We start from the raw sequence: 14,420 nt of genomic DNA, 5'->3' as shown, positions 1-14,420 counted from the left end.
TATTAATGTCCTCTGTGTTGTTAGTGAATGTATTAATGTCCTCTGTGTTGTTAGTGAATGTATTAATGTCCTCTGTGTTGTTAGTGAATGTATTAATGTCCTCTGTGTTGTTAGTGAATGTATTAATGTCCTCTGTGTTGTTAGTGAATGTATTAATGTCCTCTGTTGTTAGTGAATGTAACATGATGGACTGACTGGTTTAAATATGATGATGTAAGAATGTATTTGTATGTGATCCTTTTAATGGAAGGTGATATAAAATAAACAATTCCATCCTGGATGGAGGGGGGGCACATAACCACCATAGGATAAAGGTTGAAATCTCCCAACTCTATTACCCCGTAGTCAGGTCCTCCCAGCTCCTTGATCCTGACCTCCCAGTGACCTTTCTCTCTCAGCAGCTTATTGATCTCATCGTTCAGGTCCCGGATCTTAAACTCTCCCAGACCAGCTATCAGAGAATAACAGGCAAACACATGGATGAGGTTATGCTCTTCATTCATAAACATTTATTAACGGTTCAATGTCACATGTAGGACACCTCACCATTTTGAATCTGAGCAACTTTCTTGGAGATCTCACTGATAATCTGTCGTCTCCACTTCTCTGCTTTAGGCAGCTCAGTACATTCTGAGGCCAGGAACGGTCTCCTCTCCTGGAACAGTCAACAAACATGTCAGGATAACAACACAAGAGCCACGACGACATGACTTTATGGTGGTTAGTGAACTCTGGGACAAGAAATCTAAAATTTGTAATCATTCCCCTAAAGGACATAAGGACATCATCATCATCTTCCTCACCCTGACTTTGCCCTCCTCCAGCTGAGCATTTCTGAACCGGGCCAAGGCCGTCCTGGGGAGACGAGGTGTATTTCACAAGTTAATACAAATACATACTGATAAATAATACATTCATGACCAGTACATAGAGTAGCCAGCCAGGCGCCCCCGGCCAGGGGGACTTGGCCACTTTGGGTTCACATCTGGTGCACCCAAATGCCCCCCTGGTGCACCCAAATGCCCCCCTGGTGCATCCAAATGCCCCCCTGGTGCATCCAAATGCCCCCTGGTGCATCCAAATGCATTGGTTCAATCTGAAATACACAGAGAAACTGAATACTTAATTGAATTTACCTCTCAGATTGGGAACATGTGTTGTGGTATTGTGTAGAAAGACATTACTTCACAATTGAAATAACTGAAAGTTGCTAGTTGTTCTGGATATGGTCTAGGTCTAGGCCAATGTGACCAGGACTATTTTCTAAGTAAGAGAACAGTAAACCTTTAACATTTAAATTGTCTTCTCTTGCAATTAAAATATTCTTTACAGTTTTACAGCAAAATATGAATTGCCACAAAGATGTTTGTTTTTCAAATTATGAATTATATAAATTTGAGTAAATAGCCCACATTATCTTGAAAAATAAATTAAAAGTTTTGTTTTCCCACGTTTCCGTTTATAGCATGATTTTTTTTTACAGAAAAACAACTAAATGGAATGTTAAGTCCACAACAATGCTTAAACCACATGAGGAAACCACTTTTGAGAAATGTATTTGTGGTTTTAGTTATCCTTTAATTTAAGTGAGCACCAAGCAAGAGGCCATTTAGCTGGGTTTTTGTAGTTCACGAGTGATGGTAGAGTTTGTCAAACAAACACCCACTGGTTGATGAAAATCATCATTATATCATTCTGCCAGGTAAACATAGGCTACTTTGCAGGTTTTTGGGAAAACTTTCCCTCTCCCAGAAGACTGTTTTCATTAGTATCATCGCTAACGGCTATATAAACGCAGGGGCATTCTGGTTGCCTATTCAGAAATTTGCAGGAAATACGAATCACTGAAGCATTCGGTTCATGTCTTATGATAAACTTGGGAAAATGAATAAGTGTTCAATACATTCAGTTGATTCCCTACTAAGGTCAATACATTTCTGAAGATGGTTTCATTCTGTTTTAATGTGTGGATTCTGTGAGGGCCCTAACGATCATATTTGGACCAGAATGAGGCTCTCCACTACCAACAGTGATGATTCACCATCTTCATGGAATATTTTCATAATTTATCTGCAGATGTTCACCAAAAAGTCCACCAGTATCCTATGAAAATGAGGGTGCCAAATGAACAGCTTTCTCACCGATGTGATTCGGTGGGCTATACTGACTAACGAGAGTCTCGCACTTTGCCATCATTGTCTGGCAAGCCCAAATATCCTAGGAAAGGAAACCTAGGAATTATTTTGGTTTACTTGTCCCGATGCGATTCGTTAAGTATTCAATCCCCTTTACTTTTTCCACATTTTGTTACAGCCTTCTTCTAAAATTGTTAAAGTTTTTTTTTCCCCTTCACCAATAGACACACAATACACACACACACACCATAACGACAAAGCAAAATCCTTGGATTACCAGGACGTGGGTTAGGGTTAGAACTCAAAGCATGCGGCAGGGTAGCCTAGTGGTTAGAGCGTTGGACTAGTAACCGGAAGTTTGCAAGTTCAAATCCCCGAGCTGACAAGGTACAAATCTGTCGTTCTGCCCCTGAACAGGCAGTTAACCCACTGTTCCTAGGCCGTCATTGAAAATAAGAATTTGTTCTTAACTGACTTGCCTAGTTAAATAAAGGTCAAATAAAAAATATAATGCATGGACCGCCTGGCAAGTGTCTTCACTGACATGTTCAACCTCTCCCTGACTGAGTCTGTTATACCTACATGTTTCAAGTAGACCACCATAGTCCCTGTGCCCAAGGAAGCGAAAGTAACCACCACATTAACAGCATCCTCCCGGACACCCTAAACCCACTCCAAATCGCATACCGCCCCAACAGATCCACAGATCCGCACTGCCCTTTCCCACCTGGACAAAGGGAACACCTATGTGAGAATGCTGTTCATTGACTACAGCTCAACACCAGAGTGCCCACAAAGTTCATCACTAAGCTAAGGACTCTGGGACCCACCTCCCTCTGCAACTGGATCCTGGACTTTCTGACAAGCCGCCCCAGGTGGTAAGGGTAGGCAACAACACGTCTGCCACGCTGATCCTCAAAACTGGGGCCACACAGGGGTGTGAACTTTAGTCCCCTCCTGTACTCCCTGTTCACCCACGAGTCAATACCATCATTAAGTTTGCTGACGACAACAGCGGTCATGCCTGATCACAGACAATGATGAGAGCCTATAGTGAGGTGGTCAGAGAACTGGCAGTGTGGAGCCAGGACAAAAACCTCTCCCTCAATGTGAGCAAGACAACAGCCTGTAGTGGAGCGTGTTGAGAGTTTCCTTGGCGTCCACGTCACCAATGAACTATCTTGGTCCAAACACAACAAGACAGTTGTGAAGAGGGCACGACAACACTTTTTCCCCTTCAGGAGACTGAAAAGATTTGGCATGGGTCCCCAGATGCTCAAAACGTTCTACAGCTGCACCACCAAGAGCATCACTGCCTGGTATGGCAACTGCTCGGTATCTGACCTTAAGGCGGCAGAGGGTAGTGCGAATGGTCCAGTACATCACTGGGGACAAGCTTCCAGCCAACCAGGACCTATACATTAGGCGGTGTCAGAGGAAGGCCCATAAAATTGTCAGAGACTCCCGTCACCCAAGTCATAGAATGTTCTCTGCTACCGCACGGCAAGCTGTTCCAGAGCGCCAAGTCTAGGACCAAAAGGCTCCTAAACAGCTTCTACCCCCAAGCCATAAGATTGCTGAACAATTAATCAAATGGCCTGTACCCCAGCAAACTGACTCGGTACCGGTACCCCCTGTATACAGCCTCGTTATGTTACTTTATTTTTTTGTAAATATTTTCTTAACTCTTCTTGAACTGCACTGTTGGTTAAGGGCTTGTAAGTAAGCATTTCACAGTAAGCTCTACACTTGTATTTGGCACATGTGACAAATACATCTTGATTTGATTGAAAAAACAGGATTTTAGACATTTGGGCAAATGTATATATAAAAAACTGATATGACATAAGTATTCAGACCCTTTACTCAGTATTTTGTTGAAGCACCTTTGGCAGCGATTACAGCCTTCGAGTCTTCGTGGGTATAACCATACAAGGTTGGCACACCTGTATTTGGGGAGTTTCTCTCATTCTTCTCTGCAGATCCTCAAGCTCTGTCAGGTTGGATGGGGAGCGTTGCTGCAAAGCTATTTTTAGGTCTCTCCAGAGATGTTCGATCGGGTTCAAGTCCGGGCTCTGGCTGGGCCACTCAAGGACATTCAGAGACTTGTCCCGAAGACCATACTGCGTTGTCTTGGCTCTGTGCTTAGGGTCGTTGTCCTGTTGGAAGATTAACCTTCGTCCCAGTCTGAGGTCCTGAGTGCTCTGGAGCAGGTGTTCATCAAGGATCTCTCAGTACTTTGCTCCGTTCACCTTTGCCAGTCCCTGCCGCTGAAAAACATCCCCACAGCATGATGCTGCCACCACCATGCTTCACCGTAGGGATGGTGCCAGGTCTCCTCCAGACGTGACACCTGGCATTTCAGGCCAAAGAGTTCAATCTTAGTTTCATCAAATTAAAATTGTATTTGTCACATGCGCCGAAAACAACAGGTGTAGGTAGACCTTACAGTGAAATGCTTACTTACAAGCCCTTAACCAACAATGCAGTTAAGAAAAAATAAGTGTAAAGTAAAAAAAATTAAATAACAGTAACAAATAATTAAAGAGCAGCAAGAAAATATCAATAGCGTGGCTATATATAGGGGGTACCGGTCAGTCGAGGTAATATGTACATGTAGGTAGAGGTACAGTGACTATGCATCAGACAAGATAACCTTGTTTCTCATGGTCAGAGTCCTTTAGGTGCCTTTTACTGAGGAGTGGCTTCTGGCCACTCTACCATAAAGGCCTGATTGGTAGAGTGCTGCAGAGATGGTTGTCCTTCTGGAAGGTTCTCCCATCTCCACAGAGGAACTCTGGAGCTCTGTCAGTGGCCATAGGGTTCTTGGTCACCTTCCTGAGTAAGGCCCTTCTCCCCCCGATTGCTCAGTTTGGCCGGGTGGCCAGCTCTAGGAAGAGTCTTGGTGGTTTGAAACTTCTTCCATTTCAGAATGATGGAGGCCACTGTGTTCTTGGGGACCTTTAATGCTGCAGAAATGTTTTGGTACCCTTCCCAGGATCTGTGCCTCGACACAATCCTGTCTCGGAGCTCTACGGACAATTCCTTTGACCTCATGGCTTGGTTTTTGCTCTGACATGCGCTGTCAACTGTGGGACATTATATAGACAAGTGTGTGTCTTTCCAAATCATGTCCAATCAACTGAATTTACCACAGGTGACTCCAATCAAGTTGTGTAAACATCAAGGATGATCAACGGAAACAGAATGCACCTGAGCATAATTTAAATTTCTCATAGCAAAGGGTCTGAATACTTATGGAAATAAGGTATCCGTTTTTTTATTTGTAATAGTTTTGCAAAATTTTCTAAACACCGGTTTTCACTTTGTCATCATGGGGCATTGTGTGTAGATTGATGAGGATGTTATTTATTTAATACATTTTAGAATAAGGCTGTTTTTTGTAACATAACAAAATGTGGAAAAAGTCAAGGGGTCTGAATACTTCCCGAATGCACTGTACATGGCATGATTTAAGATTTTATTTTTAACTAGGCAAGTCACTTTTTATTTTTATTTTATTTTTTTAATTAACTTAATTACAATGACAGCCTAGGAACAGACACCCAGGAATAGTGGGTCAACTGCCTTGTTCAGGGACAGATTTCTAACCTTGTCGGCTCGGGGATTCGATCTAGCAACCTTTCGGTTACTGGCCCAGCGCTCTAACCACTAGGCTACCTACTGTCCCAGAGACTTTATTCAGTCAGTTTAACACCTTCTATATAAACTAGTCAGCACTTGCTGTTCAGTTTAGAGGTCGACCGATTATGATTTTTCAATGCCGATGCCAATTAAAACAGGTCATTTTTTTTTCTTTCTTTCTTTCTTTGTAATGACAATTACAACAATACTGAATGAACACTTATTTTAACTTAATATAATACATCAATAAAATCAATTTAGCCTCAAATAAATAATGAAACATGTTCAATTTGGTTTAAATAATGCAAAAACAAAGTAAAAGAGCAATATGTGCCATGTAGAAAAGCTAACGTTTAAGTTCCTTGCTCAGAACATATGAAAGGTTCCTTTTAACATGAGTCTTTAATATTCCCAGGTAACAAGTTTTAGGTTGTAGTTATTATAGGAATTATAGGACTATTTCTCTCTATATCATTTTGTATTTCATATACCTTTGACTATTGGATGTTCTTATAGGCACTTTAGTATTGCCAGTGTAACAGCATAGCTTCCGTCCCTCTCCTCGCTCCTACCTGGGCTCGAACCAGGAACACATCGACAACAGCCACCCTCGAAGCATTGTTACCCATCGCTCCACAAAAGCCGTGGCCCATGCAGAATAAGGGGAACAACTACTTCAAGGTCTCAGAGCGAGTGACGTCACCGATTGAAAAGCTATCAGCGCGCACCCCGCTAACTAGCTAGCCATTTCACATTGGTTACACCAGCCTCATCTCGGGAGTTGATAGGCTTGAAGTCATAAACAGCTCAATACTTGAAGCACAGCGAAGAGCTGCTGGAATGAATGCTTTAGCCTGCTGCCTACCACCGCTCAGTCAGACTGCTCTATCAAATCATAGACTTAATTATAACATAATAACACACAGAAATACAAGCCTTAGGTCATTAATATGGTCAAATCCGGAAACTATCATTTCGAAAACAAAACGTTTACTTTTTCAGTGAAATACGGAACCGTTCCGTATTTTATCCAACGGGCGGCATCCATAAGTCTAAATATTGCTGTTACATTGCACAACCTTCAATGTTATTCAATGTTAAATAAACTTCAGTTAGTGCTAAATATGGCTGCTAGAATCCTGACTAGAAACAAAAAATTTGATCATATTACTCCAGTGCTAGCCTCCCTACACTGGCTTCCTGTCAAAGCAAGGGCTGATTTCAAGGTTTTACTGCTAACCTACAAAGCATTACATGGGCTTGCTCCTACCTATCTCTCTGATTTGGTCCTGCCGTACATACCTACACGAACGCTACGGTCACAAGACGCAGGCCTCCTAATTGTCCATAGAATTTCTAAGCAAACAGCTGGAGGCAGGGCTTTCTCCTATAGAGCTCCATTTTTATGGATTGGTCTGCCTACCCATGTCAGAGACGCAAATTCGGTCTCAACCTTTAAGTCTTTACTGAAGACTTATCTCTTCAGTGGGTCATATGATTGAGTGTAGTCTGGTCCAGGAGTGGGAAGGTGAACGGAAAGGCTCTGGAGCAACGAACCGCCCTTGCTGTCTCTGCCTGGCCGGTTCCCCTCTTTACACTGGGATTCTCTGCCTCTAACCCTATTACAGGGGCTGAGTCACTGGCTTACTGGGGCTCTCTCATGCCGTCCCTGGAAGGGGTGCGTCACCTGAGTGGGTTGATTCACTGATGTGGTCATCCTGTCTGGGTTGGCGCCCACCCTTGGGTTGTACCATGGCGGAGATCTTTGTGGGCTATACTCAGCCTTGTCTCAGGATGGTAAGTTGGTGGTTGAAGATATCCCTCTTGTGGTGTGGGGGCTGTGCTTTGGCAAAGTGGGTGGGGTTATATCCTTCCTGTTTGGCCCTGTCCGGGGGTGTCCTCGGATGGGGCCTCAGTGTCTCCTGACCCCTCCTGTCTCAGCCTCCAGTATTTATGCTGCAGTAGTTTATGTGTCGGGGGGCTAGGGTCAGTTTGTTATATCTGGAGTACTTCTCCTGTCCTATTCGGTGTCCTGTGTGAATTTAAGTTTGCTTTCTCTAATTCTCTCTTTCTCTCTTCTTTCTCTCTCGGAGGACCTGAGCCCTAGGACCATGCCTCAGGACTACCTGACATGATGACTCCTTGCTGTCCCCAGTCCACCTGGCCGTGATGCTGCTCCAGTTTCAACTGTTCTGCCTTATTATTATTCGACCATGCTGGTCATTTATGAACATTTGAACATCTTGGCCATGTTCTGTTATAATCTCCACCTGGCACAGCCAGAAGAGGACTGGCCACCCCACATAGCCTGGTTCCTCTAGGTTTCTTCCTAGGTTTTGGCCTTTCTAGGGAGTTTTTCCTAGCCACCGTGCTTCTACACCTGCATTGCTTGCTGTTTGGGGTTTTAGGCTGGGTTTCTGTACAGCACTTTGAGATAACAGCTGATGTACGAAGGGCTATATAAATCAATTTGATGTCATAATTACGTAAAATTCTGGCAAATTAGTTTTCAACGAGCCAGGCGGCCCAAACTGTTCCATATACCCTGACTCTGCATGCAATGAACGCAAGAGAAGTGACACAATTTCCCTAGTTAAAAGAAATTCATGTTAACAGGCAATATTAACTAAATATGCAGGTTTAAAAATATATACTTGTGTATTGATTTTAAGAAAGGCGTTGATGTTTATGGTTAGGTACACATTGGTGCAACGACTGCTTTTTTACCGAATGCGCTTGTTAAATAACTATTTGGCGAAGTAGTCTATGATTCAATGGTAAATTAACAGGCATCGATTATATGCAACGCAGGACAAGCTAGATAAACTAGTAATATCATCGACCATATCATCCACGAGCATCATGCTCTCTCTTCCTCCTTGGTGTAAAGAAATTCAACTGCAACTAGAGATGTGAGCATCTCATTATATACACTTCTCCACCCTAACAATGGGATTAAGTCCATAGAAATGCATAGGGCTTATTTTGGACAGATTTTGGCGAGAGTGAAACCTGTCGCGTCGCCTCTTCCTCTCTGCTGTGATTCCGTTATCGCTGGCTTTGTGACTGACTGTCCAATCAATAGATCACCTGGAGATGCATATTGTTCATTCTAGCAGGAAAGGACTCGACAGACTAGCGAATTGAAACTTTTAAAAGAAAAGTAGCCTAGTTAATATGAAATGGAAAACGTAGCTTGACTGAAAATGAGCCTGTAACCAGCTGATTAGTCGACAGCCGGCGTGAATAGAAAACACTGTATCAGTTAGACACCAGAGCATAACATAGTGAGCGACGTGTTCAGTGGCTACATGACAGAGACACCACGTAGACTATAAACAGAAATAGCATCAGTATTCTCTCACATTAATTTATGACAGTGGGCCTATGGCTCAATATAATCACAATATAAGACAAGAATATACTTACATGGCCTTCTCTGCATTACGAGCCTATTAGAAAGAAAACAACAAATGGTCAATCCATTTGAACCCAATCACTTTGACAGCACCCCTTTCTATTTGAACAAAACTTTCCATACATATTTGCCCATTATAGAAGTGCTCAGAGAGTTCATTTTTGCACCTAAATGCCAAAACAAACGATAACAGGGTTTTTAACTTGTGCGAAAAAGAGTCCATAACACCATCGGCCAAACGGGTGACTGAAAACTAGTAAAGTACATAGGAGGGATCTGAAATAATTGTCTGCGCTTGGTTGGTGACCACCGCCATAGACAATGTTAACGCCCCCTAGCGGCCAGCTATAAAAGAAAATGTACCATAAAAAAGACTGCTGTAGTCTAGGTCTATCTGGTACTATAGAGATGTGTAGTAGTCTAGGTCTATCTGGTACTATAGAGATGTGTAGTAGTCTAGGCCTATCTGGTACTATAGAGATGTGTAGTAGTCTAGGCCTATCTGGTACTATAGAGATGTGTAGTAGTCTATCTGGTACTATAGAGATGTGTAGTAATCTAGGTCTATCTGGTACTATAGAGATGTGTAGTAGTCTGGGTCTATCTGGTACTATAGAGATGTGTAGAAGTCTAGGTCTGATCTGTGGTAGCAGCGTGCAGATAGAGCAGGTGACAGTCAAGGAGCCTCGCTGGCTGTTCGTCTTGTGATGGTTGAATGGTCATCATGGGCTGCAGAGCAACTCTACTGTCCTCAGAACTGAATCACTATAATCTGATCCCATGTTTTCCTCCTTTCTTAGGCCTAGGCTACTATGTGTTGTAGTTGGTTGCATATTGCTAGAATAATCTGGAAATAGGCTACAGCGGAGGAAAACTGAGGAAAGAAACACGTAGCTGGCCGTGGCCTAAGTTTTGTTTTGACTCATTAGGTTCACCTGGCCGTGCTGCTGCTCCAGTTTCAACTGTTCTGACTTATTATTATTCGACCATGCTGGTCATTTATGAACATTTGAACATCTTGGCCATGTTCTGTTATAATCTCCACCCGGCACAGCCAGAAGAGGACTGACCACCCCACATAGCCTGGTTCCTCTCTAGGTTTCTTCCTAGGTTTTGGCCTTTCTAGGGAGTTTTTCCTAGCCACCGTGCTTCTACACCTGCATTGCTTGCTGTTTGGGGTTTTAGGCTGGGTTTCTGTACAGCACTTTGAGATATCAGCTGATGTACGAAGGGCTATATAAATACATTTGATTTTTCCCATTATTGTATTGTTTGTTCAATTTCACTTCACTTATTAGACCAGGTCATATCAACTGAGGGGTTTAATAGACCAGGTCATATCCACTGAGGGGTTTAATAGACCAGGTCATATCCACTGAGGGGTTTAATAGACCAGGTCATATTCATATTCACTGAGGGGTTTAATAGACCAGGTCATATACACTGAGGGGTTTAATAGACCAGGTCATATACACTGAGGGGTTTAATAGACCAGGTCATATTCATATTCACTGAGGGGTTTAATAGACCAGGTCATATACACTGAGGGGTTTAATAGACCAGGTCATATTCATATTCACTGAGGGGTTTAATAGGCCAGGTCATATACACTGAGGGGTTTAATAGACCAGGTCATATCCACTGAGTGGTTTAATAGACCAGGTCATACTCATATCCACTGAGGGGTTTAATAGACCAGGTCATATTCATATCCACTGAGTGGTTTAATAGACCAGGTCATATCCACCGAGGGGTTTAATAGACCAGGTCATATCCACTGAGTGGTTTAATAGACCAGGTCATATCCACTGAGGGGATTAATAGACCAGGTCATATTCACTGAGGGGTTTAATAGACCAGGTCATATTCATATTCACTGAGTGGTTTAATAGGCCAGGTCATACCCACTGAGTGGTTTAATAGACCAGGTCATATTCATATCCACTGAGTGGTTTAATAGGCCAGGTCAAATATATGGACTGATACAACAATCAGACAGACACTGGAGTGTCCACTAGAAAAATAACCTAGATCATCCAACATTCAAGAGAGAGAAACAACATTTTCTGACCGGATATTTTGCACCGCTTTGGTGAGACTAGCTGTGTCCACATTGTTCCCTTGCTTTGTGTAAATATAACATGAATTGACATGGGCTAAAGCAAATAGGAATATAGGCAATTTACTCAGAAAGTAAACTATGCACTGCCCCGCTGTGTGCTGCGGCAGCGCCACTGCCTGATCGGAGTAATAGTTTGATAGTGATTTTCTTACTTGTCCATTCGAACATCTGAAATGTATATTCTGGTTGTCCAACCCCCCCATTTACCCCAGACAAGTAGACAACTCTTCAATTTATTATTAACGTGTATTTATTCAGGGTAGCCCAACTGAGACCAGCGTCTCATTCCCAATGGTGTCCTGAGTACAAACATTTTGTCACAACATGAAGAACAATTAAGATCACAATTAAAACAAGAATAAAAATAACAAGGCACAACCTCACCACAAATTCAACAAATATACCACTACAATAAAAACAACTGCAATCCTCAATGAATTCACTTAACAACAAAGTCCTAAACTGCACTAGGGGATCAAGATGCAATGAATTTTGTAGGTTATTCCAACAATTTGGAGCAAATAAGCTAAAGGAGGATTTTCCTCAATTGGAAGAGACCAGAGGGACCTCAAGAGTTAACCAATCCTGCTAGTGGGTATGGCATCTCATCTAACATTTTATATGTTAGCAACAGAGTTAGGGAAGTTGGAAGCTTGTGCGGTAGGCGTTTGAAAAAAAATGGAATAATTAATTGATCTACAGGACTTTAATGAGGACCAGCCAACCTGTTGATACCAGTGATAAAACAAATGGCGCCATCGTAGACAGCATCCAAAGGTTTAAGAGTTGTAGCTGCTGCAATCTGGTAAATGGTGTCACCATAATCAAGAACTGGCAAGTTGACTGTACTCTGCTTCCTGCTATTTAGGGAGAGGCGATATCTATTTCAAAACAACAACCCCACTTTAAATCTGAACTTTTTGACTAGCTGGAATCCCTCGAGCAGTCTAAGTGTCAAATCTGTTGATGTGCCCTTGAGCAAGGCACTTTACCCTAATTTCTCCTTTAATTCGCTCTGGGTATGAACGTCTGCTAAATGACTCAAATGTAAATGCATGCAATAAGGGTCAACTTTGAGCACCTATATCTTCTGAATGTTTTGGCAACCAGGTCCAAAAGGTAACGTTCTGACCACATCTCCCATAGGCAAACATGTATGGAAAGTTGTTTGAATCAAAAGAGATGCTGTCAAAAAGTGATGGATTTAACCTAAGTTAAAAGTTAGTTGTGCGTTTCTTACAGCTATGAAAATCAGTAGCATCACGTGGTCCATGGGAAATTAACTCAAACAATTAGCTAGTTAGTCGAGGAACATTTTTTAAAAACATTTGTGATAACAAGCTAGCTTCTAGGGCTAGCAGCTAAAGTTAGCCAGCTAGCTAAAAGCAAGATTGATAGCTACATTAACTTCTTAAATTATTACTTATCTCTGACTAAATACATGAAGTACGTTTATTACTTACCATATATATTGATTATCTAGCTAAAGTAGTTACTTCAGTCTTTGAACACCTCTTCCAAAACGTTTGCTAGATGTTTTCCACAAGTTGAAAGCGGGTGCACCAAAGACAGTACCGTATGAAGATAGGCTAAAACTGCTTCTGCAATAGAAAGCCCCATTCACACGTGTAGGCGATGTCATGGCGACGTTGGCTAGATAAGCTCATGCGCAGAAACTAGCCGTCTGATCTAACGGTCGTATCGCGCCAAACTGCGCATGTGCAGGCCGTCAATTCAAAATAATTTCAGTCAGTTTGTCACTTTCACATGTTCAACTACTTAAGACATTGTCTCGAATCTAGGTTATGCCTTTAGATTTCGCGAAAATTAACAACTAAGGAAGTATTTTTCACTTTTCTCAGTGACTTCTCAAACCCCAAACTCTGAGCATGTCTGTTTCGCAAGCGTTCCCGGAAGTCTCGGGATGTTGCGCCTCTGAATTTAGAAACTCTTTGGTGAACGCTGCGAAACCAACAGGAAGTAGAACGTTGCGTTCTGGTGTCAAAGTTGAAAGTTGACGCAAAGGCACCCAAACGTGCAGAAATTCGGATTTTTGTTTTAGTTTATACATAACGCATTTTTTTATGATCAAATAGTCCAGATTTGTTGAAAAGCCTTCATAAACAATCGAACTGAATCTCATGGTGTAAGCTGTTTCTTTATCTTTGTATGACTCTGACAGTGTGTTTGTTGCATTCTTTCTGTGCATTTTTACCTCAACTGCCTACATTCATGATATATTGTGGGTATATTGTAAGAATGCTACACAAAACTGTGAATATTGCGTAGCCATCATGTCTAAGAATTGTCCTGATGGTGCTTGTTTACTATTCACACAGCTGAAATAGCCTAGATAACTGTTATGTTTGTCGTGGTGTTCATTAAGAATCAGCTGTCAGAGCAGTTTACCGATCACTACCTGAACACAGCCAATCTGTAAATAGCACACTCAACTACCTCACCCCCATATTATTTACTTACCCTCTTGCACCCTAGTATCTCTACTTGCACATCATCATCTGCACATCCATCACTCTAGTGTTAATGCTCAATTGTAATTATTTCGCCTCTATGGCCTATTTATTGCCTTACCTCCCTACTCTTCTACATTTGCACACACTGTACATATATTTTTTCTATTGTGTTATTGACTGTACGTTTGTTTATTCCATGTGTAACTCTGTGTTGTTTGTTTTTGTCGCACTGCTTTGCTTTATCTCGGCCAGGTCGCAGTTGTAAATGAGAACTTGTTCTCAACTGTCCTACCTGGTGAAATAAATAAAAAATTAAGCATCGACTATAAAACATTGATTCATTTTCCTTTGCTCCCCTACAGGTTCTGAAAGTAATCTGAACGTTATGTCAGATCTCTACAAGGACAGGTTGCAGCTATTGTTCACCCTTTTTAATTACATTTTTATTTTATTTTGCTGTTTAAATAAATAACATTATAACCTGTGTGTGTGTGTTTAAGACTCCACGATGTGAGGGGCCTTTAATATAAAGGGGTTATCCTATCCCCACGATGTGAGGGGCCTTTAATATAAAGGAGTTGTCCTATCCCCACTATGTGAGGGGTCTTTAATATAAAGGAGTTGTC

At 42.0% G+C, this 14,420-nt stretch overlaps 1 protein-coding gene across 1 annotated transcript in view; it reads right to left on the bottom strand.

Annotated features, from left to right (window-relative positions):
• LOC139371481 (ISY1 splicing factor homolog) overlaps positions 1 to 12,920 on the bottom strand; it is a 31,993-nt gene extending 19,073 nt beyond the window's left edge. The window contains exons 1-5 of the mRNA XM_071111933.1: positions 12,784 to 12,920; positions 9,210 to 9,232; positions 804 to 855; positions 547 to 655; positions 339 to 451 (exon numbers count right to left, since the gene is read on the bottom strand). Of these exons, the coding sequence (XP_070968034.1) occupies positions 339 to 451; positions 547 to 655; positions 804 to 855; positions 9,210 to 9,232; positions 12,784 to 12,786 (300 nt within the window). The 5' untranslated portion in view covers positions 12,787 to 12,920. The remainder of the gene's footprint in view (positions 1 to 338; positions 452 to 546; positions 656 to 803; positions 856 to 9,209; positions 9,233 to 12,783) is intronic.
• Positions 12,921 to 14,420: the final 1,500 nt, after the last annotated feature.

This window comes from Oncorhynchus clarkii, chromosome 17, assembly GCF_045791955.1.
Source record: "Oncorhynchus clarkii lewisi isolate Uvic-CL-2024 chromosome 17, UVic_Ocla_1.0, whole genome shotgun sequence".
Lineage (NCBI taxonomy): Eukaryota > Metazoa > Chordata > Actinopteri > Salmoniformes > Salmonidae > Oncorhynchus > Oncorhynchus clarkii.
The sequence above is the reverse complement of the archived record's forward strand: the minus strand, read 5'-3'. Positions and strand labels throughout refer to the sequence as shown.